Source organism: Sceloporus occidentalis, unplaced genomic scaffold (assembly GCF_023333645.1).
Source record: "Sceloporus occidentalis isolate IW3139 unplaced genomic scaffold, rSceOcc1.0.p SCAF_13, whole genome shotgun sequence".
NCBI lineage: Eukaryota > Metazoa > Chordata > Lepidosauria > Squamata > Phrynosomatidae > Sceloporus > Sceloporus occidentalis.
The window spans coordinates 12,583,529-12,609,068 of record NW_028316993.1 but is presented as its reverse complement, the minus strand read 5'-3'; the positions used below and the strand labels follow the sequence as shown (position 1 = coordinate 12,609,068).

Genomic DNA, 25,540 nt, shown 5'->3' with positions numbered 1-25,540 from the left:
TGGGTGCATCTCTCAAGAAAGGAACAGCAAGTGCATTTGGTAATGGACTTGTGGTGAGGGTCGAGGTCCACGTGGCGCATCAGAGGGTCCTTTGTTATGCCCAAGATTGTAAGGGCTTTTCAAAAGATTTAGCATCCTTCCATCTCAAGGCCCATTGCCCCACACATTTGCTGTTCCCTTCCAAAAACATGCCCCACACTATGGAGGCAAGCCAGAGAGGGGTTGCCATTGCCATCATCTGAAGCTGAGAGAATGTGACTTACCCGATGTTATTCAGATGGGTTTTAGACTCAAGCGGGGAATCGAACCCCAATCTCCAGAGTTGTAGTCCCAACACTCAAACCGCTATATCTATAGGCTATTTCATATTGTTTTAACCTTATCTTTTTTGTATGTTTTAGCAATCTGTCATTTTACTCGTATCTCTCCTTACTCCCTTAGCCTTCTTCAGCACCCTTTTGGAAGCGAAAGGCTGGATATGAATAAAGTGATGGATTGAATGGGTGACTGTGAAGCGTGCCTCCTCTGTTCCGAGACTGCCATTTAACAAAACAGGTGAAATGAATTTTTGTTCAGGTTATGGAGTGACTGGAGGTCATTTTAGGAGGTAAGAAATGAACTCCCAGCTAGAGCTCCCAGAAGAACTGGCTAACAATACTGAGAAAGAGTATTTCTCTCCCTCCCTGTTCCTTTGACCTGATGCGACAGAGGCATCTTTTCTAAAGCATTCTGCTTTCTCCTTCTGGCAGGGAATGGGGACAAGATTGCCCTCTGGCCCTTCTCAACACTACGATTTTACATTTTCCTAACATTATGTTATCTACAGCTCTGGAAAGCCATGTTTTTCACGCACCCATCCCCAAAAGACATGCCAAGAGCTCCTGGAGCCCACATTACACGCAGGGTGTGCATAGCTAAGAAAGCAAAAGAACCGCATCTCTCTTAGAAAAATAAGAAGAGCTTTATTGCTTCAACGTAAGTTAACATTTAAAAAACCAGTAACAACCAGCAATCGTCTAAGCGCAGATCCAATACTGTTTTTTCCCCCCTCTGCCTTCTCCTTTGCTAAATCCACCAATGTGTGGATTCTGTTTGCAAACCAGTATTCTGCAACATGAACTATGTTCTTACTATTGTATTTTTAAAATGTTTATTGTGGTTTTAAGTAACACCACACTCCCCTCCAAAAAAAAAAAAAATGAAAAATGGAAATGGGAAGAAGAAAATCCAGGAGAAAAAAAGGAGGAGGGGGAAATATACTGGAGGCACCAATGGGCCCTGTTATGGTTAAGGATAGGATACAATACTAAAGGGTTAGTTTTGGCATACAGCCAGTAGGCAATGTTTCCAGCCGCTCCTCATTTCTCTCTTTCTCAATCACTGGGTCTCAATCATTAATCAGTTAAGGTTATTTATATCTTGGTTATTCTTAATAGCTGGCTAACTACTCCCCCTGCACATTCTTCGTTCAGTTAATCAAAGCTCTTGACCTCTTTTTCAGATAACATGGAGGATTCTTTCTCCTGGTTATGCCTCTGGCAAGTCCACCATTAAGTGAGCAGAGATATTAAGGAGCAGAAGGGGGCTGCATCTGTCCACTCAAAGCAGACAAGAGCTGCTGAAGCTGGGCATACGTACCATCCTCGTGCTGAACTGGGGGGATTTCTAGCCCTGCTAAGGTCTGAGACAAAGCAGAAGTGATTTCAGCTGGCATTATGGGAAGACTGACGGCAGCCGGAGGAGGTGGTGGTGGTGGAGGTGGTGGTGGTGGTAGTGGCTGAAGCTCCGGTATCTGTACGTTGGAGTCCAACTGGGCCATCTGCTGAATGAGGCGTAAAGTTTCCTCCACAACCGAACTGGATTCTTCAGCAAGGGAGCCAGTGCAAAGGATCTGAGATGAAGGTAGAACTTGAGACACGTTGCAAGAAGGCACACCTTCAGCGGACAGTATTCTGGACAAAACTGGGTCCTTTACATCTAGGGCTTGTGCTCCACTGGGTCCATATTGATCTGGACCAACAGCCCCCGGAAGCAAGAGAAGTCCAAAATTGTTCCAGAATTGTGAAGGGTCAGAATTAATGAAAAGTTGCACCTGATCTTCACCCTGACATGGCTGTGCGCCCACAATTTCCAGAGGCAAATTGCTCAGCTGCCCTCCAGGCCAAGTAGGGCCACTGAGTGACTGGACAGACTCACCTAAAATGATGGGAAAGGCTTCAGCGCCTTGCCTTTCAGGGTGCAAAATGAAAGGCTCTCTATGAAGTGTCTGTGTGTCAAACCCTTCAGGGATACTAACGAAAGAACTGAGCGTGAGCGGCTCTTGTACTGGCATCACAATCTCGGCTTGGTTCTCCCTTCCATAGATGAACCCACCTTCGGACAGAGGTCCCGGCGCACAGGGCTGGCCAATGCTTTCTTGCGAATGGGAAGGAAGGTCCACGCATCTGGTTTGGATGCTGTCACTAAAAGTGACAGTCTTCTTGGCTTTTGGCACGGGACTGGTCTTAGCTTCTAAAGCAGTTCCACAAGTTCTCTTGGGAAGAATTAACCCTAGCAGCAAAGAAGGGTGGGATGGATCAAGCCCTGCATATGGGGAAAAAAAGCAGTGGAAATCAAATCATGTACATCTAGTTCTAGTTACAAACTGGTGATAAAAGCACCAGAATCCAAGGTGCTTAAAATAAGTGCTCTGGCCCCAAGGGGTGCACAGAAACCAACAGCAATGTGACATTTTGGAAGTCAAATCAGGTCTGAGGGAGAGAAAAGCAAACTTGTCTAGGATTTTTAAATCTCAGAGTTGTAAGACAAGTAGGCCAACTCACTGGCAGTTATTTCCCCTTTACTCAGTGGGAAAGAAGATGTGCTCCACACTGCTTTAGAACATGTAACCTTTTGAGAGCTGTTTTTTGCACATATAAAAAGAAATTTGATGAGGAACAGAAGAATGCAATAAAGTACACTGATCTTCTCTATGAAACTTTACTACATGAAGGATTCACTCCAGCCTTTTTGCCTTGACTGCCTCCCCTCATCCTCTCGCAACGGCCCTGGGTAAATAGCACACTTGGTAAATGGGCACATGCCTTTCTAGCATTTTGCAATGAGAAATAAAAAAAAATGAGTCCACTCCAAATGTCGACAAGGAAATTTTAATATCCGGTTGCAGGAGGACAATCTAATGCCATGCCGTCTCAGGATGCAAAGGTCACAGTGAATAATATAAAAGAAGAAGAAGAAGAAAAATGGGTGGAGGAACAATTTAGGAAGACGAACTTTTTGGGATAATCAGCCTGCAGATACCCAACAGAAACTCTGGTCAGACCCAACATCTGGGGAAGACACAGAAATCCAAGGCCCCCTTCACTGCCTTCTTCTCAAGGACCATTGCTCCCTGCCAGATGCTGTTTTGCAAAAATAACTAATATATCTCATTTCAACATTATCTGTACTCTGGAGCTATAATTGGGTTTGTTTTTTTAAAGGAATACATACAGAGTGCCTTGGCAATCTTGCTGCTGTTAGCAAAAGGCCCCGGCTCTTTTTGAAGAGTTGTCCCAAGGGAAATCTCACTCCCCAAACCATTCAGCATCTTTCCTCTCATTTATTTGCCTTATGCCTCCTGCCTATCAGTGTCATTAAATGATTCCAAGTTTATGTGCGCTGAGAGGTGAACATTTCCCTGTTGCTTACCCCTCCTCCCCCAAAGCCATGGTGCCCATAATCTTATAAACCTCTATTATGTCCTTTCCTCCTCTGTTTTCTTTTTTTTCCCCAAGCTGACAAAACTGCTTACACAAACAAAACTCCTTGCAGAAGACAAATGACAGCAGAGTAGCCATATTAGTTTAAAGCAGTGAAAGGAAAACAGAGGATAAAGTAATGATTTACAGTGGCACAAAGTGTTCCTCTCAGAAGGGTGTCCACAATGGCTATTAGCTGTTCCGACTCCACCACCCCAAGCCTCAAGAGAAGGAGATAGGCTTGTTAGGGGTCCTTACCTGGGCCCCCAAGTGGGTGAAACTTAGAAGGCACAGGCTGGTAGGCTGCTAAGGGCACCATGAATATCTCCATCTGGTCGCTGTCCACCACGCCGTATCTCTGCTTGTTGTTCAGGTAGGTGTAGAGCATGTTGTAAGGGTTGGAGTCTTTGGGCAGGCTGGGTTGAAATCGTATCACACCCATTTCCTTCAAAAAACAAAGAAAAAGGAGGAAGACCATTATCACAGAGCAAGAAGTGTTGCTGATAAATATGGTGAGACCTACTGGATTGAGACATAAAAGCATTCCCCTTAGGAAGGATGAGTGCAGTGCAACTACAACTCATTGCAACTCCAACTCAGAACAGACATTACAGATGAAAGCTTACATGTCCCCCTTTTTCAAATATCTTGGGAATAAAGGTCTCCCACAAAAGGACACTGGAACACCACTGCGGCTTCAGTCCATCCCCCAGGTCAGGGCAATAAACTATCCCATCCAGTATCAGGGTGGTGGGAGAAGGAAAAATGAGTTGCTGAGTCCACAACCTGGCAATCCTCTCTGTTTGTCAAGTGAAGTTTCCACCTATAGGTTTCTTCTACAGTGGAGGAGAGGGCTGAAGGCTGGCATCTTCCCTGGTGACACCTCAATGGTGGCTGATGATCTCCAGAGAGCTAAATCTCTTTCAAGGAGGGAGGGAAGGGGAAGATGCTGCCCAGGAAGGAGTGGGGATGAGAGGAGCATTCAAATGGGGTTCAGCCTCCCTGTTACATCACTCACAGTCAGTAAGAAAAAAAGGCCTTCAGCTCTCACCTATGCCTTATGGTTTTGCTTGTTTGTTTTTAAGTCACTAACATTCAGCCCCTTTCTGTGGACAACTCCACAAGTAACTCCTTCACTGGTTAATGAATTAAATAATTGCAAATATATTCCCAGCTATCTGGGGCATGTGAGTCCGAAAGAATAGTGGTGTTGGCCTCCTTATCTAACTGCAAGGATTTCTGCTGCTCTTTTGATTCATGCTGTGCCCCTTCTGTGGCAGAACACAGCGGATATCTTACTACCGAATTCAGCAACTGCACACACACTTCTTAATACAATGCTACCAAACTGTATACCTACAGTGACTGAGTGCAGTTCACAAAGTATTCAAGAACAGCAATAATTCTTGAACGATGGGCCCTTGGACTAAAAGACTGAAAGGAGGCATTAAAGGATTAAACCACCTTGACTTTTCAAGCAGCCGTAATGAAGCCACACCTCAAAAAGCCCTGCTGCTTACCCTTTCAAGCAAGAGCATCTTGCTCCATACATACTGTTTTGAGGCTAACCTCCTCTTCCTCCTTCTCAGCCTGTACCATTCCTTCATAAAAGAACATGATCAGTGGAAAAGCAGCCTCAATGAGGGAACTTCCCCACAGAGCTGCATCTGCCCAGAAGGAGTCTCAAGTAGCACAAATCTGCTTCAGATGCTAATTGGGGTCTCAGTCTTGCGCAAAAAGGGCTGGGCAGATGCAGAGATTCAAAGGCACCAGTTATTATATCAGCAAAAGAACCAGAAGGCAAAGGGAAAAAGGGACTTTTCTGAATGTAGATACCTTGCTACTTGCTGGCCATATGCTGTCTAAATAGGCCCAGACGTCCTCTGGAATAATGCAGCCCTTTGACTGAAGAAGATGAGGTAAGTCCTAGAGGAACCGCAAGGCGACAGAGAGGGAAGAAAGGGGCGGCAAAGGGGATAGCTGTGACTATCACAGAAAAGACATCCACAACAAGCCTGTGACACAATTTGCCCACCCGACAACATAGTTTATCTAACGTAAGTGCTAAGCACACCTTCTTTCAGCGGTTCTTACAGGGATGTTCTGAAGCCGGCAAGCAGTTCAAAGCCAGAGGAGGAAGCAGGAGGAGGCTAAAAGAATGAAGCCTCCTAATGAGCTGCCAGGAGAGGCGAGATTTGAACCAGCAACTGCTGATTTCGTCGCTGGGACTATTCGTCACTAAGCCACCTTCTAGACTGCAAAATTATTTCTAAACATGTTTTTAAACTGTCCAATGACCAAAGTGCTTGGAAATCCCTGCAACATCTTTTTTTAGCTTTCATGATTATAGAAAGGACATGCACAACAGCATCTCACAGACTAAAAAAGGGCAGGAAGAAGCCTTGCCTTTTCTTTTTCTTGATGCTCTACCCAGCTAATAAAGCTACCTTTATTTCATTTTTATTTATTTATGTCAGGCTTTATTGCCTCTTGATCAAGGCAGCATGCAGCAAGCAAAAACAGTTTTAACATTTTAAATAAATAACTAAAAGCCAATGAAAACACTAGGGACGTCTCATTGACAATAGCTCAAAAAACAGATTTTAAAAACAGCTTTCATAGAAAGTTTGCAGTCACTCAATTCCTCCAGAGCGATTAACCTCTGTCCACCCCCCATCCATCTGTCAATCCAGTTTCACGGGAAAATACCTGACAGAGAAGGCAGCTTGAGCCAGAAACGGGATAAGCTTTTGCCAAAAATTGCTTTATACCAAACATTTGGATGAATCCTTTCCAGATGGATGAAGGGCTGGCCTGCTTCTCCACCCGCCGTTTCTTGGGAATGTCAGGTGAGACGGAACTGAAGAAAGATAGGGAAGTTTGCAGATCAAATTCTGTTCAAGTGCCTCTTTGGATAGAAGGTCATGGTATGCATTTAACAGATGAACAAATGTTCCAGAATAACAATATGTTGCCATTACCTCCTCCTCCCCATTTGACGTATTTATTATTTATTACTTATTATTTTACTTATTTATTACTTCCTCTTTAACTGTACTGCTGTTTCAACCAATGTTTAATAAAGACACATATGTTATCTGTGTCTCTAGTTTTCAGCCAAATGTTATCACAAGCTTTGGTTAGAAACTACCTGAACATTATTCTTGTAAAGTGCACAAGTGCACTAGTGGAGCATCCATGTAAACATTAAACACTAAGTAGTAGAGGCAAAAATGGGTTGGAAGGAACAGGAAGCAGATCACAATCCAGCTGGCAAACCCCTATTTTGTAAAAAGATCCATTCTTCCTCAGTGGCAAAATCTGCCACAGTGTACCTGTTTAATCCTGACATCCACTCATCTATCCTATGGCATGTGGGGACTGCCAGTGTACTTCCACAGGTGCAGCTCCAGCGATGCCTATGAGTGGGCATGCTGGACACAGCAGTGGGATCTGTCATTTGTTGTAGCACCAGACCTCTCTGACAGAGGAGGGTAAATACGTCACAAAACTACAAATCCCAGAAATTCCACAGCAGTCAAAGTGGTGTCAAACTACATTATTTCTATAGTGTAGATGCAGTCAACTGCGAGAGAAAGTTCATTTCCACAAACTTACAGCTTGTCTACACCAGTGAAAGTAATAGCTGCAACCCAGGCACACACGGTTCCCCAGGATTCTCATGCAACGCGGTGCTCCTTTTCCAAAAATCAAAGAGAAAAAAGAGCTACCTTTTTACCCTGCACTCACCTGGAAAATCCCAATCGGCGGTGAGGACACAGCCAATTGGCCGGAAATATTCCCCACTATAGGACACATGATGATCATAGGGCCGCCCATTTCTTCCGGGTCACTCCAATCTGGCCAGCGAGTGTGGCTTTATCGGAGTCACCGCTGACTGGGAAACTGCGCTGCAGCTACGGGGCAAAGACACGGTTTCCCACCAGTGTAGACAAGACCAAAGACTTGGCGGTCAATAGCTATAGAGTGTTCTAAAACAGCAGACTAAGCTGACCTCGAAAAGCTCAGACTCCCTTCTAAAAGATTTCAAGTGTAGTTTCCCCCCTTACCCTTGCAAAAAAAGGAAAATGGCAATCATGTCTAAGTGTCCCATCAAACTAAAACATTTCTTAGTCTAATTGGGCTGTGTGTGTGTGTGTGTGTGTAAGGACTGAATGTATCTCTTGCTTTTAAGTATTTTGTTATTTGTTGTTAAGTGTTTCAAACCTTCACTTGTAAACTTCAGAAGGTTGCAATGTGCATGTTATACAGACCTCTTCTCCTGTAAAGGTTTCCCTCGTCCCTCTGAGTACGTGATGCATGGACTCAAATCTCTTGAGGTATTTGCTTTCTGGTTTAAAGTACGTTTTTTTGTAGGTGGCTTAAAGTCCATCTCACTACTAGCAGTCATCTTTCCTGTAGAAGCAGAATAAAGAGGGTTATTTCCCCCCATTTACACCTTCAGTTATTCTGTAACACTTTTGCAGAATCCTTGCGGTCAAAGGTCAAAAGTACATCCTTTTTATCATTTAGATGTCAAGATTAACTTTAATTTTTTTAATTCCCAAATGCAAAAGTTTATTTTGGCACAAATGGGCTGGGCCCCTTCATCCAGTACTCCCAAAAAATTAATCCTTCTCTAGTCCAATCCCTCCAGTTGCTCCATCCAACAATGCCCACAATCTCAAGGCAGCGCAATCTTGTGTATTTCTCTCCAGCAACAAAGCATCATGTGCCTGGTAAGGACATGCACAACATCTCTAGGAACTGGCCTTGTTGCAATGAGAGAAAAGCAGCTATTTAAAAGTACATATATTTTCCCCTTGTTTCAACAGTGCTGCCACTAGAAAAACATCTGACAGACTGCACCTTAAATCCCATGTCTCCTCAGTGGGACTCAAAGTTTCTTACTGCTACATTCCTAAGTCATTTGGATAGAAAATTCACAGAGGCCAAGGTGACCTTGTGCTTTGCCCAAGATTACTTACCAGGATGTTTTGAACAATCTGAGTTATCTCCTGGGTCTTTTTCAAGCTCCATCAGGCTAACAGAACTAGATTCGCCCTCAAATGACTGTGATTTCTTAAAAGAAATGAAAGATAATAAATTATCGTGCTCTTATGTTTTAGTTCTGTCATGTAAAACTGGATCCCCCTATTAAGCAATCTGGGTATTCATCGAGGTCACCATAAGTCTAAATGCGACTTGAAGGGCGATACACACATGCACATGCGCACATACACAATGTGCTCAATCGGTCACACCCGTCTGAACACCCATTGCCACCTACTTACAAAGATCTCCTGGGCTGTCAAGTCCTCCTGTGTTTCTCTGTGTATCTCTACGATTCCTTTGTGGGTGAATTTTTCCAAGCAATGCTTTGGTGCTTCTTGCTCCTCTTTCTGTATAATGTCTAACACCTGCAAGGGGCACAGTGTTATCAGCATGGCTCCAGACATATCTTTTTTGGGCTGCTTCAAGCACCCTGTTTTTAGTTAGGTTCCTAAGATGGCAGATGGGTGTTAACCTGTGTTTTTGAAACAGCGTTATACACGGCTGCATGCTAGGAAACCAGGACTGACTGTGATTCCTAGAGCAGGCACTTAGGGACGTTTAAAGTGTGACATAATTCTAATATTTACTCGCACGCAGTAAAGTTTTAAGAAATCAGCAGCTGTGCAAAATCCAAGGGCTGTTGGACTTCTAATGAGAAACATCCTTTTCTTGGAATGATAGTCTTCAGGTCTAGTTTTCTGTACACAGAGCAAGTCAGAGGCTTGGAAAAACTTTGGGGGCCAAGCTAGACATTTAGTAGTTTCACCATCTCCTTTTCCCAGGTACAAATGAAAGACTTACCCGTTTGTTTTCTTTGGCTCTCCACTCTGCAAGTTGCTTGGGTGCCATCTCTAAAGAGTTCATCTGAACGAGCCTCTTGGGAGTGATCTCTCCCAGGACCACATTCTTAAAGAGGGGCTGAAAAAAACAAGAAAAGGAGGCAGTGCTTCGAAGAATATAATATTAGATAGATAGATAGATAGATAGATAGATAGATAGATAGATAGATAGATGATATAGATATAGATAACACTGACCCTAGAAGACAGTCCAAGGGTAGAGCAGATTTAGGATGAAACAGAAAAGAAACTGTTATATACACAAATTCCTCATCACCAGTCCAATATCCCAGTATTCTAGAACACTGTTTGGGTCTACCCAAAATTCTCTTTGCACGCTTCTCCAAACATGTCCAAGCTGGAAATGGTTCTCAGAGACAAATTAAGGAGTACACAAAGTATTCCTTTCAGGCTCATCCCTGGCAGGTATCATCAGGTGACTCAAATAGCAAGAGCCTGGGGAAGCCACAGGTCACCGCATCAGCGACCCACTGCCGAAACAGAACAGAGAGGACAAAGGTAAAAGAGAATGATTTTGTCTACTGAGGAATCTCCACTAGCAGAGCCAATTAAAGAAACCCTTGGTGATTAGACATATATCTTTAAAGTCTAGCGAGAGAATTAAGATTAATGGGTAGCAAGTGTTGCAAAGGGTATTAGTAACAGAAGAGAGCAGGAGGTCTCCCTACTAGCCCTGCACCACAGCCTTGGCTTAATAATGAGGAGTGTGTTGCTCATTAAAGAGGTTACAAGGCGAATAAAGGATTTCTGACCCGATTTCCTGGTGATTTCAGGTTGAACAGCAGGCTGCGATACTTCTTTTTATAATGCTGGTCAACACAGCAAGAAAGCTTGAAGATCTCTCTCTCCACTTGCTTTGCAATCTTGGAAACTGTACTTCTCTCCACATCCAAGTCAGGGGAGGCATCCAACCTGAAAAGCAGCAGGCAAGGAAAAAATGTGCCAATTACTCTATATGGGGCCTGATTTGCAAATACCTTTGTCCTTTTCAGGTCACCTTCTCACCAGCCAGAAGGCCATTATTCTCTCAGGACTGGCCAGTTAAAGGCCAAAGGTGGCTGTGTCACATAAGTGTTATGTGCATATTCATTTCAGAGTAGGCCCAGATCACAAATCTTTATGAGGACTTTATACACTTGTCCCTCCATATTTGCTAGGGTTAGGGGCACAAGACCCCCATGAATATGGAAAAACTGCAAATAACAAAAATAGCACGTTTTTACCTGAGAGGACACCTCTCTAGGAATCTCTAGGTCCTCCAGTGCAACTCTATGGTCAACATTCGACAGACGCTGAGCACAGAATTGCACTAGAGGAGCTACAAATGCCTAGTAGAGTATTCTCTCTAGGAATCTTTAGGTCTTTCAGCGCAACTTTTAGTTAAAGTTGACCACAGAGTTGCACTGGAGGACCTAGATATTCCTAGAGAGAACATATTAATCAAAGCCGCAAATATCAAAGCTGCAAATATGGAGGGATGAGTGTACATACAGTATATAGTTATTCATTTATTTATAGGGTTACCCCACCCTGTAAAAAGGCTTGAATTTGAAGGACTGTATTCTAAAAGAGAGAAACTTTGGAAGGATCCATTTCGTAGATCAGACAGATCTACAATTATAGTATAATGGCTAGAGTCTGGGACTTTGGCCAAAAAGATCTGGGTTCAGCTCCTCCCTTAGCCATAAAACTTACTGATAATCTTAGCTCATTCGCTTTCTACCTTTGTCATCCGGATAACTCTACTTATGCCAAACCTGTTCTCTTTGAAAGAAATCTGGGGTGGAAATGTTTTACACATAACAGTAAATCAAAATGAGTTTCAAACTTACCTTTGTCCTCCTACAGTATGAATCAGAGACCCATCCTATATGCACTAGGATTTGCTGGCTTACCTTTTCTGGAGTGTTGCCCTCAAGTCAGCCACAACCTTATCACGACATTCTTCCTCAGTCAGGGTGCGAACTACTGAACTATTCAGTCTCTGACTTCTCTTCTTTGAGTTGCTATCATCTTGGGACAAAAAAGAAAGAACTTCAGATTCTCTGGCTTTCCCCCCAAGGAATTTACAGAAGAGAAATGATAGGCAGCCCTAACAATGATCATTTTAACAGTTTAAGCCTTTCCTATTATCAGTAGTTACGTTTTTCAGTTGCAACAGCTGCTGGGAGGGGTATTTCCAATAAACAGCAGGACTTACTCCCTTTCCCCAAGTGAACGTGGTGGAAGGATTTAGAACTTTTGCCCTCTTAAGTCATTTTGGTTAACTGAGTATCTGTGCAAAGACCATTCTTGCACAGACTTATATTACAAAAAGATCTCAGTAGCTCTTTTAAACCTACAAATCCAACCTCAAAAGACTAAGTAGTAAACAAGGTACTTAGATCTTACATAGGCTGGTCTTTCTAAGCCTTTTTTTTTGTGGCAACACATGCACGCATCATCCTTTTTTCTTCTAACCCATCCCAGGTTGTCACTCTCTTTCCCGAGGGGCTGAATGATAAATGCGCCTGACTTGCTGCTTTATGTACTTCTCCCCCAGCTAGTACCTCCACTGTCACCAAGATGTACTGGAGGATTTTGTTGCGGAGTTACAAAATGCTGTTGCTTTTATTCTATATTACTGAAAGCCAATGAAAGATTTTTTAAAAAATCCACTTTGCAACCTCAGTACAAATGCAGTGGATTCATCAACACCGTCTAATCTACTTTATGTATTTCAGTGGCTGAAATGTAGGGTTTTAAATAGGGAGGTTGAGATTTTTCCCCTTCCAAACCTCTGCCTCAGCTTCCTAAAAATAACATGTAAGAGGGTTTTTTAAATCCATTGAATGAAAAGCATGAGCCTCAGTGTGTCTTGCCAGTTGTTCTCCTGAGTATAGCAGGACTTTCATCAGTTTGGTAACCAAGGTGGGCTTCCTAGAGTTATTATGACCACTATGATGAAAAGTACACAGAATAAAGATCTTGCCCTCATCTTTGTTCCATCCCCAGGAAAGCAAAGTACCAACAGCAGGGTTTCCCCCCCCCCCCCCACTTTTTCTTTCAATGTCGAAAGTGAAGCATAAAACACATAACCCTTAACCACTTCAGACAAGGTGTAGTATAAGCGCAGCATTTCATTTTCTATTTTGAAAGAAAAAGGGAGGGGGGGGAAGAAAATCTTCCCTGACAAAATCCTGGATCTGCTACTTCTGACTTCGAGGACATCAAGAGGTGGCTTTGTAACAGCTAGCTCACAGGTAATTTTCTGGACACCAAGAGGGCTTTCATCAATCTGAAGAAGCTTGGAGATTTATCAAGTGATACTAAATTGACAACTGAAAGGCCTGAACTGTAGAAGATGGTGCAAAACATGTACACCATAAACCAGGCTCTGAGCCAAGCACAGTCACTGAAGTGAACTACCTTCCAGAGATTAGGACTGCAGGGACCTTTGGTACCTCTTTTGCTGCATCTATAGGTCAGACTAAGGATTTTGTCGTTTTCAGGTGAGCTAGTGTGGTGTAGTGGCTTGAGAGCTGGACTATGTCTCTGGAGACCGAGTTTTAATTTCCCTCTCAGCCATAGAAACCCACTGGATATTGGGTAACCTTTGGAGACATACACTATCAGCCCTAGAAAACCCCTTAAGGTTACCATAAGTTGGAAAGGACCTGAAGGCACAGAACAAGTTTTCAGGCAATCACATGTGTGATTCAGTTCAGAGACCTGGAGCATGGAGACCCTGGTTCAAATTTCTCACTCTGCCACCAAGTTTTCTGTATGACTTTAGACCAGTTGTTACTTCTTCTCCTGCCCCATTCCACAGGGCTGTGAGGGGAAAAAATAGGGTTATCCCCAGGCAGAGAACAGCCTGCCCATCTATCATGAAGGAAAGCATTGAAAACAAAGCCCTGGAAGCTTAGTATTTTAATCGAATTAATATTTACTTACCTAAATTTGAAAATCTGTTTGCTGAATATAGCTTCCGTTCACCTTTGCTACACGGGGACAGACTAGCAATGCTGCCTTGGCTTTCCTTGAGTGGCAGGAATTTCATTGATGATGGATAGATTTTCAAAAAGGAAGATGGAATTAGTCATTCCTCAAGCAATTTTACAAAGAAGCAACAAACAAGAGCCCATGAATGAAATTGTGACCCCCTTACTGTATTTGTGCCCCAAAACTAAAACAGCTATTTGTGTATTAACATATACGGATCTGATTTCTAAACTAAACTCATCTTGACTGTTGAGAATATAAGTGTGGGCTAGGAGAAATAGCAGCAGTAGCACTAGAGACAGGTTTGCAGAAGCTCTTACACATGTTAACAAGCTCTCAGCATCACCGCTAGGGCAGAAAGTGGCCTGAAATGTATTCCTAGCCACTAATTTAATCATCCTTCCCTGCAAAGGACCCTTCGCAGCGATCAAAGCAGCTGCCATTAGCTGCTAATTGACTACGTCATTATTTCATCGCGCTGCAAAGTGAAATGAAAATATCTACATGGCATGAGACCTAGAAATGTGCACCTTGTCGCTGGAAGACTTTTCCAACTCTTTGAGCTTTTCCAAACCGAACACGTCACGGTTATCCCTGGGAGTCCCACGAAGCTTGACCAATGGCCCAGACAATTCCTGGAAGAAGAAGGAGGAAGAGGAAAACAACAAAACAAAGTCCTGCAAGTGCAAGACGACCAGATAGCGGGGGGGAGGAGAGTCCAAATATGTATTCCATGTTGGACAGAGATAGATATTGCCTAGCAAGCTCCAGAATAGGGAATGCACAGCATGAGGTCTTGATCTGTTTGTGCTTGTAATGTGGACGTAAAACCAAAACTAACCAAAATGTCCCGTTCCATTGTACATGCCTAAATTCTAGCTAGCTGTCGAGCCAAAGGGAGAACCGGGAGATATAAATAAAATGTTTTATTATTATTATTATTATTATTATTATTATTAAATTTTGCTTTATCCCTGGGCTTTAACATACCAGCAAATCAAGAGACATGCTCAAAGACACTTTAAGCCACATTCTGATTGTTATTACTTTTACTGTTCTAGTGTCAAAGCAAACTTGGTTGGCGCCTGGCCATCCCAAAGCTGCTTCTGTACATAGGTACACACCTCCATAATCATTCAGAAAGGCACAAAAGCAAAAGGCACAAAGAAAGCCGGGCTAAAGGATCACAAACAAGCAGAGCTGGGAAACACACTGGAGATAGGTCTCCATACACAACAGGTTTAAAAATCAGTTACAAAAGCAAAGCCCAGTTACAACACTGATATACAAAATGATATAATTAGAGAAAGATAGATTAAGCAGACAAAAAAGTGTGACATCTGAACAGCACACAGACCGTTCTCAAGGGAAGAAGAATAAGTCCACAACACTCTGAACTGTCTCTCCAGGATACTGATATTTATCAACTCATTATGATAACTAATTAGGATCCATTTTCCCACCACCAGCGGCCTATTTCACTTCGTAATTACTACAAAGATACTCTTGGAAAGCCTCTGCAATGTCTCACTTTTGTCTCGCTTCCATCTGGCTCTCGGCAAGGCAAAGCAACCTGCCTCAGAGCAGAGCAAAAATGCTTTCACCTCCTCTCCCTCAGCAGATACAGATAACAAGAAACCTGCGGCGGGCTTTTTAATGACAAAGACAACACTCATTCCAACAATCAAGATGTGAACATTTCTATTAATGTTCGTTTTAAAATCTGCACGGCCTAAATGCTGATATTTGAATGAGGTCAGACTGTGCACCCGCACAAAAATGCAGTACCCAAAGCATTATACCTATCCAAAGTATTATTGAATCAAACAGGTTTGGTCAAACGCTCTGAAGATGTGTGTACCATGAGCTTTCCCTAACTGGACAAGGAGGGCAATGCCTGCCATTTTGCAGTGAGAGGGTGCCTTCCCCAATTTCTACGTGAAATACACAGATTTCTTCTCACATGCCCCTTTTGCCTCTCAACATCCAACACCGACTTAGAGCCGGTTCAGACATTACATATCAGCTCTAAACAACTGTCACAGAAATGGTCTGCTTATTTGAACAGCGCAAAGTTGAACAATCTTATTGAGGGAAGCCACAGGGATGTGAACAGTACTGCTCATAGAAGATCTGCATTTTCCAACAGCTTCTCCAACGCTAACTTGCTAAAGCATGTAAACCACCTGTGTGACCAGACAAGCATTTCCCAGTATCAAAAATTCTTTTTATCAGGAAATCTGGCTTTCAGTGCTGAAGTATCTATAAGTCACTTCTTATAAGTCACAGCCACTTTCCATCTATCTGTATTGCAGATTGAAAATCCAGTTGTAGCAGACTCTTCTGCATACTATAACAAACACACCTTAACTGGCACTAGCACTATCCATTCTGGAGCCTATGCCCAACTCACTACACATGGACACTACGTTGCCTGAAGTTCACATTCATCAGTCCACATGATCAGAACAAAACCTACTGTACACATCAGTATACAACCCAGCCCACAGTTATACTAGTTGCCTTGAAATATCTGAAATGTTGCCATGCAGAAGATGGAGCGAGCTTCTTTTCTGCTGCTCCAGAGACTAGAGCACAAACCAACTGATTCAAGTTACCAGAAAAGAGATTCCATCTAAATGTTACGAAGACCTTCTTAACTGTTAGGACTTGTTCAACCGTAGAATGGTTTGCCTCAGAGGGTGGTGGACTCTCCTTTCTTTGGAGGTCTTTAAGCAAAGGTTGGCTGGGTCACTTTCAGGGGTGCTTTGGTTGTTTAGTCCTGTGTGGCAGAGGGTTGGATTCAATGGCCTTTATGGTCCCTTCCAACTGTAAGATCCTATAATTCTACAATGCAGGGCTCTCTTCCACTGCCTACTAATAACTTCATTACAATTTGCATCTATAGTTGACTAGTGTTAGCTAAGAACAAGGCATTTATGATATCCATTCAGCAGTTGTTCTTGGGGAGCAGACACACTTTTATCAGAAGCCACTGCTTCATGTGTGTTGAGGCATGAGGCCTTGGTCAACATCATTTCTTACTCATTACATGTTAAAGGACTTCTGTCCATCCAGATCATAGAATCACTTTCAAACTTGGAAGGAAAAAATGTTAACGCATGTAGCAGTACAGAGCCAATTTTGCACTAAAATTAGGCTCCTGCCGTAATGCTTGCCAAATACTCCTGTGCCTAAACCAGAGCCATAAAGGAATGAAAAAGGTGGAAAAGAAGGAACAGAACGTACGTAAAAGACAATTTTGGTGCCCTGAGACTGACGTGGCTGCAGGCCTTCTTCTTCCTTAGACAGAAAAAGAACACACCAATTATAAGCCCCTTTCCAGGCATTTTTGTCTTCAAGAATGCTCTTCCAACCATTTCATTTGAGCATCAAGTCCAGAAAAGACAAAAGAGCGTATGTGCGAAGAAGTTCTTTCAATCTCTCCTCCGTTACACAGCTCTCGCCCTCCTCCCGCTCTGAACTGTTTACAATGACTAAAAACCATTTCCAAATTTGTTTTAAAAGATCCAAATGTTCAAGTCTGCTACTCCACAAGGAATCTTTAATCCAGATCAGTATGGTTAGAAACCTTTTGTTTAGCAGCAGCACATGCCTTCTGTAAGACAGGACAGGAGCATCCGCAGTTGGAGAGATTGTCCCCTCCTGTCCTGGTTTGCTCCTGTTCCCTTAACCATTCTTAAGATTATCTTTCATTACCTTTGCACCAGGCTATACTATAGTTCAGCGTCAAAGCTCCCCTTTCACTGTGAAAGGAGAACTGCCGCGAATTACCGCTATCCATAAAGACAATAATTATAAGCATACTCCCACAGGACTCTTTTCTTTGTCAGGTTGAAAATTCGCATTTCCTTCTCCACTGTCGATGTCTCCATCGCAGCCCACTTCATCTGTCATAACCGCAGTGTCATCTGCCGGTGACAGAGACGTTGATGTGTCTTCCAACGGAGGACTATCACAACCACGATCAAAATTAATATATCCATACTCCAGGTCGCTGTTGTTCTCTGCGGCATACTCAGGAACATGATCATCTAAGACTCCATCCAAGTCCAGCAGAAACAAGCAGCTATCTGGGTTCCTGCTCATGGATACGGAGTCACTTTGGTTTACCGTTTCCTTCTCCTCTACATCCACCTGCTCTTTACTAACTTCTCCATCCAGCGCATTGCAATCTGGAGCAATTCTTCCGTCTGTGAATGTCTCTGTTTCGGTTTTGCTTGAACTGTTCTCGTCGAGATCAAGTTTAAGAGGATCACCTAAATGTAACAGAACAACCCGAGGTTCAAATTCACAGTTTCCCTGAAGTATGTCTTCATGTCCAGTTTCAGAGTCCATTTTGTACATGTGAAAGGTTCTATCACTAAAAACAGAGGAGAGATTTATTCCACTGGGTTGGCCAACATCCTCAACATCGGCTACTTCAGAAAACGTTGGACTGTGTGTTTCTGGGTACTCTTCTGCTGTGTGACATGTATCTTCCCCGTGAACCTCTTTAACCGACTCATTCTCATATTCCATGAACAACTCAGTGGGTTTGGAAGATGTGGTCTTCAGGCTCGGCGACCCAGAAATCAGGAAAGAATCTCCCTGCCTGCTCTCTGTTACTTTTTCATTCTCTTCTATATGACTCACGGCAGAATTTTCATGGTCGGCGTCTATAATAGAAAACCTTGCAAAAACACCCTGATCACATAACGCAGAAATCTCTAAAGAGCTGAGTTGAGTGCCAGGTTTTGCAATGTTTATTCCCACAGCACCTGATCGTCCAGAATTTTGCGCTGGCCTATTCAGATCCAGGTCCCTTTCTACTTCTACTTCGTCCACTTTTATATTTTCCGGGGGTCTCTCAGCATTTTTTACTGGGAAGGGATTCCCTGAATTTTTAAGAGAGCTGTTCTCCAACATATCATGTAGGACAACTTTCAGTTTTTTCCAAAAAATAGCCTTATCTTCTGGCAGTTTTGGTGGCGGTTTCTTTGCATTTGGAGGTTTTAAGCAATACCGAGGCTTTTCTTTTCTTTTATATATGTCCTCCAAAAGCACACTACATTCTTTTATTGTTACATGTGCCTTTATACTTTCCCTTTCGCTTGGGAGAGGTTTGGACAAACTTTCAGATTCAGAGCATGTCTCTTCCTTACAATTTCTTTTTTTTACATCAAGACCCCATGAGAAATTCTCTTCAGACACTACAGCTTCTTGTTCCAAGCCCTTCTTTCTGTCGTGTTTAACAGGAAAAGTTATCAGTCTCTTATACTGTCCTTTCTCTGAAACGTAGTCATTATCAGATGCTCTCTTCCCTGTTTTGTCTGCAGACTGCTCCTTATGTGAATGGCAGGGAATGCTGTGGTAAAAAAGAAAAAGGTTTCATTCTGCTAATGATGCAATATATAAGGCACAGCCCCACTTAGCTTTCATTTATTGTCCCTTGCCATCCCTTAATCTATTAAATCTGAAGCCAGAAGTAAATCCGTATCTTTAAATGTGGATGTAGGCTCCCATTGAGTATGAAGCGGGAGGTGCAAATACAGATTGCTTTGGTTTTCCGTTTTTAAATCAATCCTTTTATTAGCCACACTAAAGCCACTGTCTGAGCTGGACAGGCAAGGCATAAATAAAAATAAAGGCTTAAGAAGGATGTAGTGCTAAATAATCTGGCATCAAATACTGCCAGATTATAATACAAAAGGAGGGGGGAAATGACTGAAGGCATTGACTCCAAAGCTAAACTTTGCAACAACACCCACCTCCCAATTTTGATCAAAAACCATGACCATCCCAGTTCAGTTCTGCATCTTTATCTCACATCTCTGCAAGTATCCAAGGTCCAAAACACACTGCAGAAATAATCCAGTCTGAGACTGCTTTAACTGCCCTGGCTCAATGCTAGGGAATACTGGGAACTGTGGTTTTGTGTGGTATTGAGCCTTTTTGGTTAGAGAGCTCTGGTGCCACAATAAACATCTGAACTTTTCTGGACCAAAGCTTTTTCAGGAGAGGACTTGCCGACCTTCCATAGCCTTTGGCTGCATCTGCACTGTGGAAATATTGCAGTTTGGCACCTCTTTAACTGCCATGGCTATGCTATGGAATCCAGGGGTTTGTAGTTGGCTGTAGCATCAGAGCTCTCTGAATATCTCACAAAAGTACAGTTCCCAAAACTCCACTGCATGGAGGCATGGCAGTTAAAAGTGGTGTCAAACTGGATTATTTCTCCAGCCCAGATGCAGCCAAAGAGGTGTAGAACTGGGATGTGGAAACGTAAGCAACGAAGCAGAAGCCAAAAGTGCCAAGCAATTCAATCCTCCACTGCTTTATGGAACGGGAATCACCTGAATATTTCTCCCCTGCTATCTTCTTCATCAGAAACAACTGGAGAGGTGGAGCGAACCCCCTTCTCCCAGGAACCCAAACACCGTTCAGAAAAACCAAAATTAGCAGTATGGCTTCCCACTTTGGTCTTGCGGCTGTTAAAATCAAATGTTTTTTCAGCGACGTCGGGAACGCCCGGTCTCGATCCCTTCTCTACAGTTTCCTCCTCTGGGCCAAGTAATCTCTTATAAAAATGCTTCTGTGTCCCCAGTATCTCCGTCTCCGGAAACCACAAATCGGCTTTTTCCTGTTTAATACAGTTTTTGCCTTCGATGCCGTCAAGAGGGGTTAGCTTCACAAAACATTTTTCGTGTAAGGCTCTTCTGATTGCTTTTTCAGCAATATCTGACATTTCAGAAACCTTCTCAGCTTCAGTGAAATCTTCCACAAATCTTACTCTTTTAAGCTTCCTCTTTTTGGCATGATTATCTGGATCTTGTGGCATCTCGTGGGCATATATGTTTTTGCCACCAATATTCAGAATGAGCTCCAAACCATCACTGCATTGATCTAGCTTATCTGTTGTCGCTTCTCTCCATTTCCTCTTGTCGTTCTCCCAACGGTGCCTTTTCTATCTGCTGCACATCCTTACTGGTCAGGTCTCACATATAAAGAACTATTTAAAAGGAGGGAGAAAGAAAACGTATTATAGTAGCGGATACTTACGTTTAATATATATTCAACAAGCTATTCCACCTAACAAATACAGCCAGCCCTCTACGCTTACAGCTTTGACTTTTACGGATTTGGTTATTCGCCAATTTCATTAATATGTTGGCTATAGGAATCTCTAGGTCCTCCAGCGTGGCTCTATGGTCAATGCCTGCCAGATGTTGCAATGCAAAGCCAAGAGAAAATACTCCTCTAGGCATTTGTAGGTCCTCCAGTGCAATTCTATGGTCAGCTGCTGGTGGATGCTGACCACAGATTTGCACCAGAGGACCTAGGAGTATCACATGGGAGGAATTTCTCTTAATTTCGAATGAAAAGAAAGTGGGGTCAGAACGCATTCAGGTGAATTCGCTATTTCAGCGAATTTACGTGAATTCGAACTGCATTCGAATTGACTTCCCATTGCCCGAAAATAGCTTGCCATTGCCCGAAATTGTGTGTGATCACCTCTCACGCAATAATATGAATCCCCATGATTGCGTTCGGAGTGGCTTCCCACTGCCCAAAATTGCGTGTGGTAGTCTATCACGCAATAATGTCAAACCCCATGATTGCGTTCGGATTGCCATTGGATTATACTTCCAATTTCCCTTGTCCGATAACGTCCCTAGAGATTCCTAGAGAGGTGTTTTCTCAGGCTAAACATAAATAAATATAGCCTGCAGCCCCTGGGATTCGTTGGCAGTCTCCCATCCAAGTATTAACCAGAGCTGAGCCTGATTAGCTTCCAAGTTCAGATGGGATCTAGTGCCTTTAGGGTATCTCTATGTGTGTGTATATACAGTCCGTCCTCGCCTTACGCGGGGATCCGTTCCGGATCCCCCACGTAAGGCGAATTCTGCCTATGCTCGAGCCCCATTGGAAACAATGGGGCTCGTGTGTGGCGGTGCGGCGGCGCAGGCGCGCGTGGGGTGCAACGGGCGCGCGTGCCCATTCAATTGAATGAGACGCGCCGCCCCTTCTGTCCCGCACGTGCGCCGCGGCTTGAGCACGTATGCTCAAGGCCGTGTATGGCGCGGGCGCACTGTATATGTATGTGTGTGTGTGCGTGCATATATATATATATATATATAGTCCCTCCATATTTGTTAGGGTTAAGGGCACAAGACGTGAATATGGAAAAACAACCAATGACAAAAACACCATGTTTCTACCTGAGAGGACACCTCTCTAGGAACCTCTAGGTCCTCCAATGCAACTCTGTGGTCAATGTCTGACAGACACTGACCATAGAGTTGCACTGGAAGAGCTACAAAGGCCTAGCAGAGTAGTCTCTCTAGGAATCTCTAGCTCTTTCAGTGCAACTTTTAGTTAAAGTTGACCACAGAGTTGCACCGGAGGACCTAGATATTCCTAGAGGACATATTAATCAAATCCGTGAATAATCAAACCCGGAAATATCACAGCCGCAGTTATGGAGGGATGAATGTATACACATACATGTGTGTGTGTGTGTGTGTGTGTTTGAAGTCTCCTATCAATCTCTGGTGACCCCATGGATTTCACAGGGTTTTCTCAGTCAAGCAGTTATCAGAGGTGATTTTGCCAGTTCCTTCCTCTGAAATACCTGATATTTGATGGCGGCCTCCCATCCGAGGACTAACCAGGGCTGATGTCACTTAGCTTCCAAGATCAGACAGGATCTGGAGCCTTTACAGGATGCGTGTATGTAGGTGCCTCCCAGTCGCCTGTCAACCCAAGGTAACCCTATGGATTTCAGAGGGTTTTCTTAGGCAAGGAATCCTATTTGCTGCCCGCTCTGAAATACAGCCTCCTCCAGCCCTGGCGGTCTCCCATCTCAGGACTAACCAGGGCTGCCCCTACTTAGTTCCCAAGATCAGACAGATCCAGTGCCTTTACAGTATGTGCCTTCAAGCTGCCTGCCTAAGGCAGCCCCATGGGTTTCAAAGGGTTTTCTTAAGGAAGGGATCCTTTTTGCCACCCAGTTCCTTTCTCTAAAATGCAGCCTACAGCCCCCTGGTCATCCTTGGTGGGTCTCCCATCCTAAGGCTAACCAGGGCTGACCCTGCCTAGTGTCCAAGGCTAGCCAGGATCTGGAGTCTTTACAGTATGTGCCCTCAAGTTGGCTGTCAACCTATAGTGGCCCCATGGATTTCAGAATGTTTTCCCAGGCAAGGAACCACTCTGAAATACAGCATCCTCCAGACCTTGGCGGTCTCCCACCCCAGGACTAACCAGGACTGAGCCTACTTAGCTTCCAAGATCAAAAAGGAGTCTGGTGTCCTTACAAAACGCATATGTAATGTAGGTACCACTGAGTCCCCTGTCGGCTTATGGCGACCCCATAGGTTTCAGAGGGTTTTCTTAAGCAAGGAATCCTGATTAGATTCCAAGATCCTTGAAGATATTTAGACACATGGACCTTCAAGTCTCCTGTCAACTTATGTGGAGAGCTGGGGAAGAAATACATTATTATTATTATTATTATTATTATTATTATTATTATTATTGGTGACCCCCCCCCCAATTAATTTCAGAGGGCCTTCTTAGACAAGGAAGCCTTCAGTCCAAAACTCACACTGCAGAAGTAATCCAGCCTCAGACCGCTTTAACCGCCTTGGCTCGACGCTAGGGGATTCTGGGAACTGCAGTTTCTGTCAGATAGCTCTAGGGCCACAACACACTACAATTCCCAGGATTCCCTGGCAGTTAAAGTGGATTATTTCTGCAGTGCGTGATGGACGTTAAAGAGATGGTGATGATGGCGATGATGATGATTTTGCTGGTTCTTTCTTCTGAAATACAGCCCCAAACAGCACCTGGGATTTCGTCGGCAGGTCTCCCCTCCAAGGATCAGCCAGGGCCGACCCTGCTTAGCTTCTCCCTGTGTGAGGGGGGGGAATCAAATGAAATGAATTAATATAAGCAACATTTAATAAAAGAAAATTAAAAAATAAAAATAAAAACCATGTTTAAATATCTCAAACGTTAGATATATATAATACAGTATATTATATTATATATACACAATATATATATATATATAATTTAAATATATATTATATATATTTAATAATATACTATATATATATATATATATATAAAAATATATCATATATAACACATACACATATATATATTTAAATATATATTATATATATTTAATAACATATTATATATATATATATATATATATATATATATAAAATATGCCCTCCTTACTTCAAAGATTTGAAATAAAAACGGTCAGCGAAGCCCCGCCCACTCCCCCAGCATGTGTCTTTCTCCGCGCGCGCCTGTAGTGCGCAAGCGCGCGCGCCGCTTCGGACCTCCACCTCCTCGGTTTCGCTGCAAGGGGCGGGGCAGATCGTCACGTGACACAGGCGAGACAGCCCTGAGATTGGGCAGCGGAGGAAAGGGGTGTGGCCAATGCCTAAGCGGACGAGAAACAGCCGCCCCAGAGCTAGAAGATGGAACGTTCTCTTCTGTTTTGCGTCACAGAGAAAGGGGCGGGGCTTAACCTTATAAGGAGAACAGAGACCGTTGGCGCGGTGGATCTTGTACGCATGCGCAAGCGGCCTGGCCTAATAGAGGGAAATTAAACCCTCAGGAAAAAGGCTCTTTTGAGGACTCAAAGTCCCAGCATCCTCAACTGAGAGTTGTAGTCCCCAGAACAAGAGAACCTTTTTTCCTTCTGGAGGTCTAAAGTTCTCTTTTTTGGGACTACAACTCCCACTGGCTGGCTGAGGATGCTGGGACTTGGAGTCCCAAAAGGGCATTTCCCTCATAAGTGTGTTCAAGATTATTTATACCAAGAGTAAGCAGAAATAAAAAAGGAGAGAACCTGAAGAGAATGGGTCCAATGTTATCTTCTTGGACTACAATTCCCAGCAGCCTCCTGAAGTTGATGGGAGTTGGAGTCCCAAAACTAAAATTTGCCCCCCAAGAATATTAAGGACTATAGCATATAAATAAAAAGAATCACCTTCTAAAGCAGTGATTCCCAAACTTTGGTCCTCCAGATGTTTTGGACTTCAACTCCCAGAATTCCTGGCTGTTGGCCAAGCTGACAGGGGCTTCTGGGAGTTGAAGTCCAAAACAGCTGAGGGAACCAGTTTGGGAGTAACTCCTCTAAAGTTCTCTTTTTGGACTACAACTCCCAGTGGCTGCCCGAGGATGCTTTTGGGAGCCCCAAAAGGCCATTTTTTCCCCCACAAATGTGCTCAAAAATATTTATAACTATAGTAAATAAATAAAAAGAGCCACTTTGACGTGAATATAGAGAAAGGAGAATTGATAGGAAAAGGTCTCTTTAGGGACTCCAGGTCCTAGCATCCTCAAGCAGCTGCTGGGAGTTGTAGTACTGACAACAACGGGAACTTTTCCCAGCTCTTTCCTTGAAGCTTATATTCAAGGAGTATGTACACATACATACACACACACACTCCATGTCTTAGCATCCTCAAGCAGCTGCTGGGAGTTGTAGTACTGACAAAGGGAACTTTTCTCAGCTCTTTCCTTGAAGCTTATATTCAAGGAGTATATATATACATATATACACACAGACACTCCAGGTTCTAGCATCCTCAAGCAGCTGCTGGGAGTTATAGTTCTGACAAAGGGAACTTTTCCCAGCTCTTTCCTTAAAGCTTATATTCAAGGAGTATATATATACATATATATACATATATACTCTCTCTCTCTCTCTCTCTTCAGGTCCTAGCATCCTCAAGCAGCTGCTGGGAGTTGTAGTTTGAAAAAGAGAACTTTTTCTAGCTATTTTCTTGAAGATTAAAGTCCTCTTTTGGGATTTTGGTTCTGCTGCCAAAACCCAGTGGATGCCAAGGGTCCACTTTGTGTGTTTTGTGTATT

General features: G+C 43.3%; 1 protein-coding gene across 6 annotated transcripts; it reads right to left on the bottom strand.

Moving 5' to 3' along the window:
- Window positions 1-940: 940 nt before the first annotated feature.
- On the bottom strand, window positions 941-24,004 carry LOC149305013 (uncharacterized). Of its 6 annotated transcripts, none has more exons than XM_089478368.1 (17): window positions 23,891-24,004; window positions 23,488-23,552; window positions 19,996-20,651; window positions 17,468-19,007; window positions 16,889-16,942; window positions 14,170-14,274; window positions 13,592-13,676; window positions 11,551-11,668; window positions 10,408-10,567; window positions 9,597-9,713; window positions 9,035-9,160; window positions 8,729-8,822; window positions 8,015-8,156; window positions 6,450-6,600; window positions 5,577-5,666; window positions 3,999-4,185; window positions 941-2,583 (listed from the first exon to the last, which is right to left on the bottom strand). In XM_089478368.1, exons 3-17 carry the CDS (start codon window positions 20,478-20,480, stop codon window positions 1,568-1,570), a joined length of 4,470 nt encoding a protein of 1,489 aa, XP_089334494.1. In that variant the 5' UTR covers window positions 20,481-20,651; window positions 23,488-23,552; window positions 23,891-24,004; the 3' UTR covers window positions 941-1,567. The 6 variants fall into 6 exon arrangements, with proteins under 6 accessions (XP_089334494.1, XP_089334497.1, XP_089334498.1 ...); XM_089478371.1 differs by having other exon boundaries at window positions 17,474-19,007; XM_089478372.1 differs by lacking the exon at window positions 16,889-16,942.
- Window positions 24,005-25,540: the final 1,536 nt, after the last annotated feature.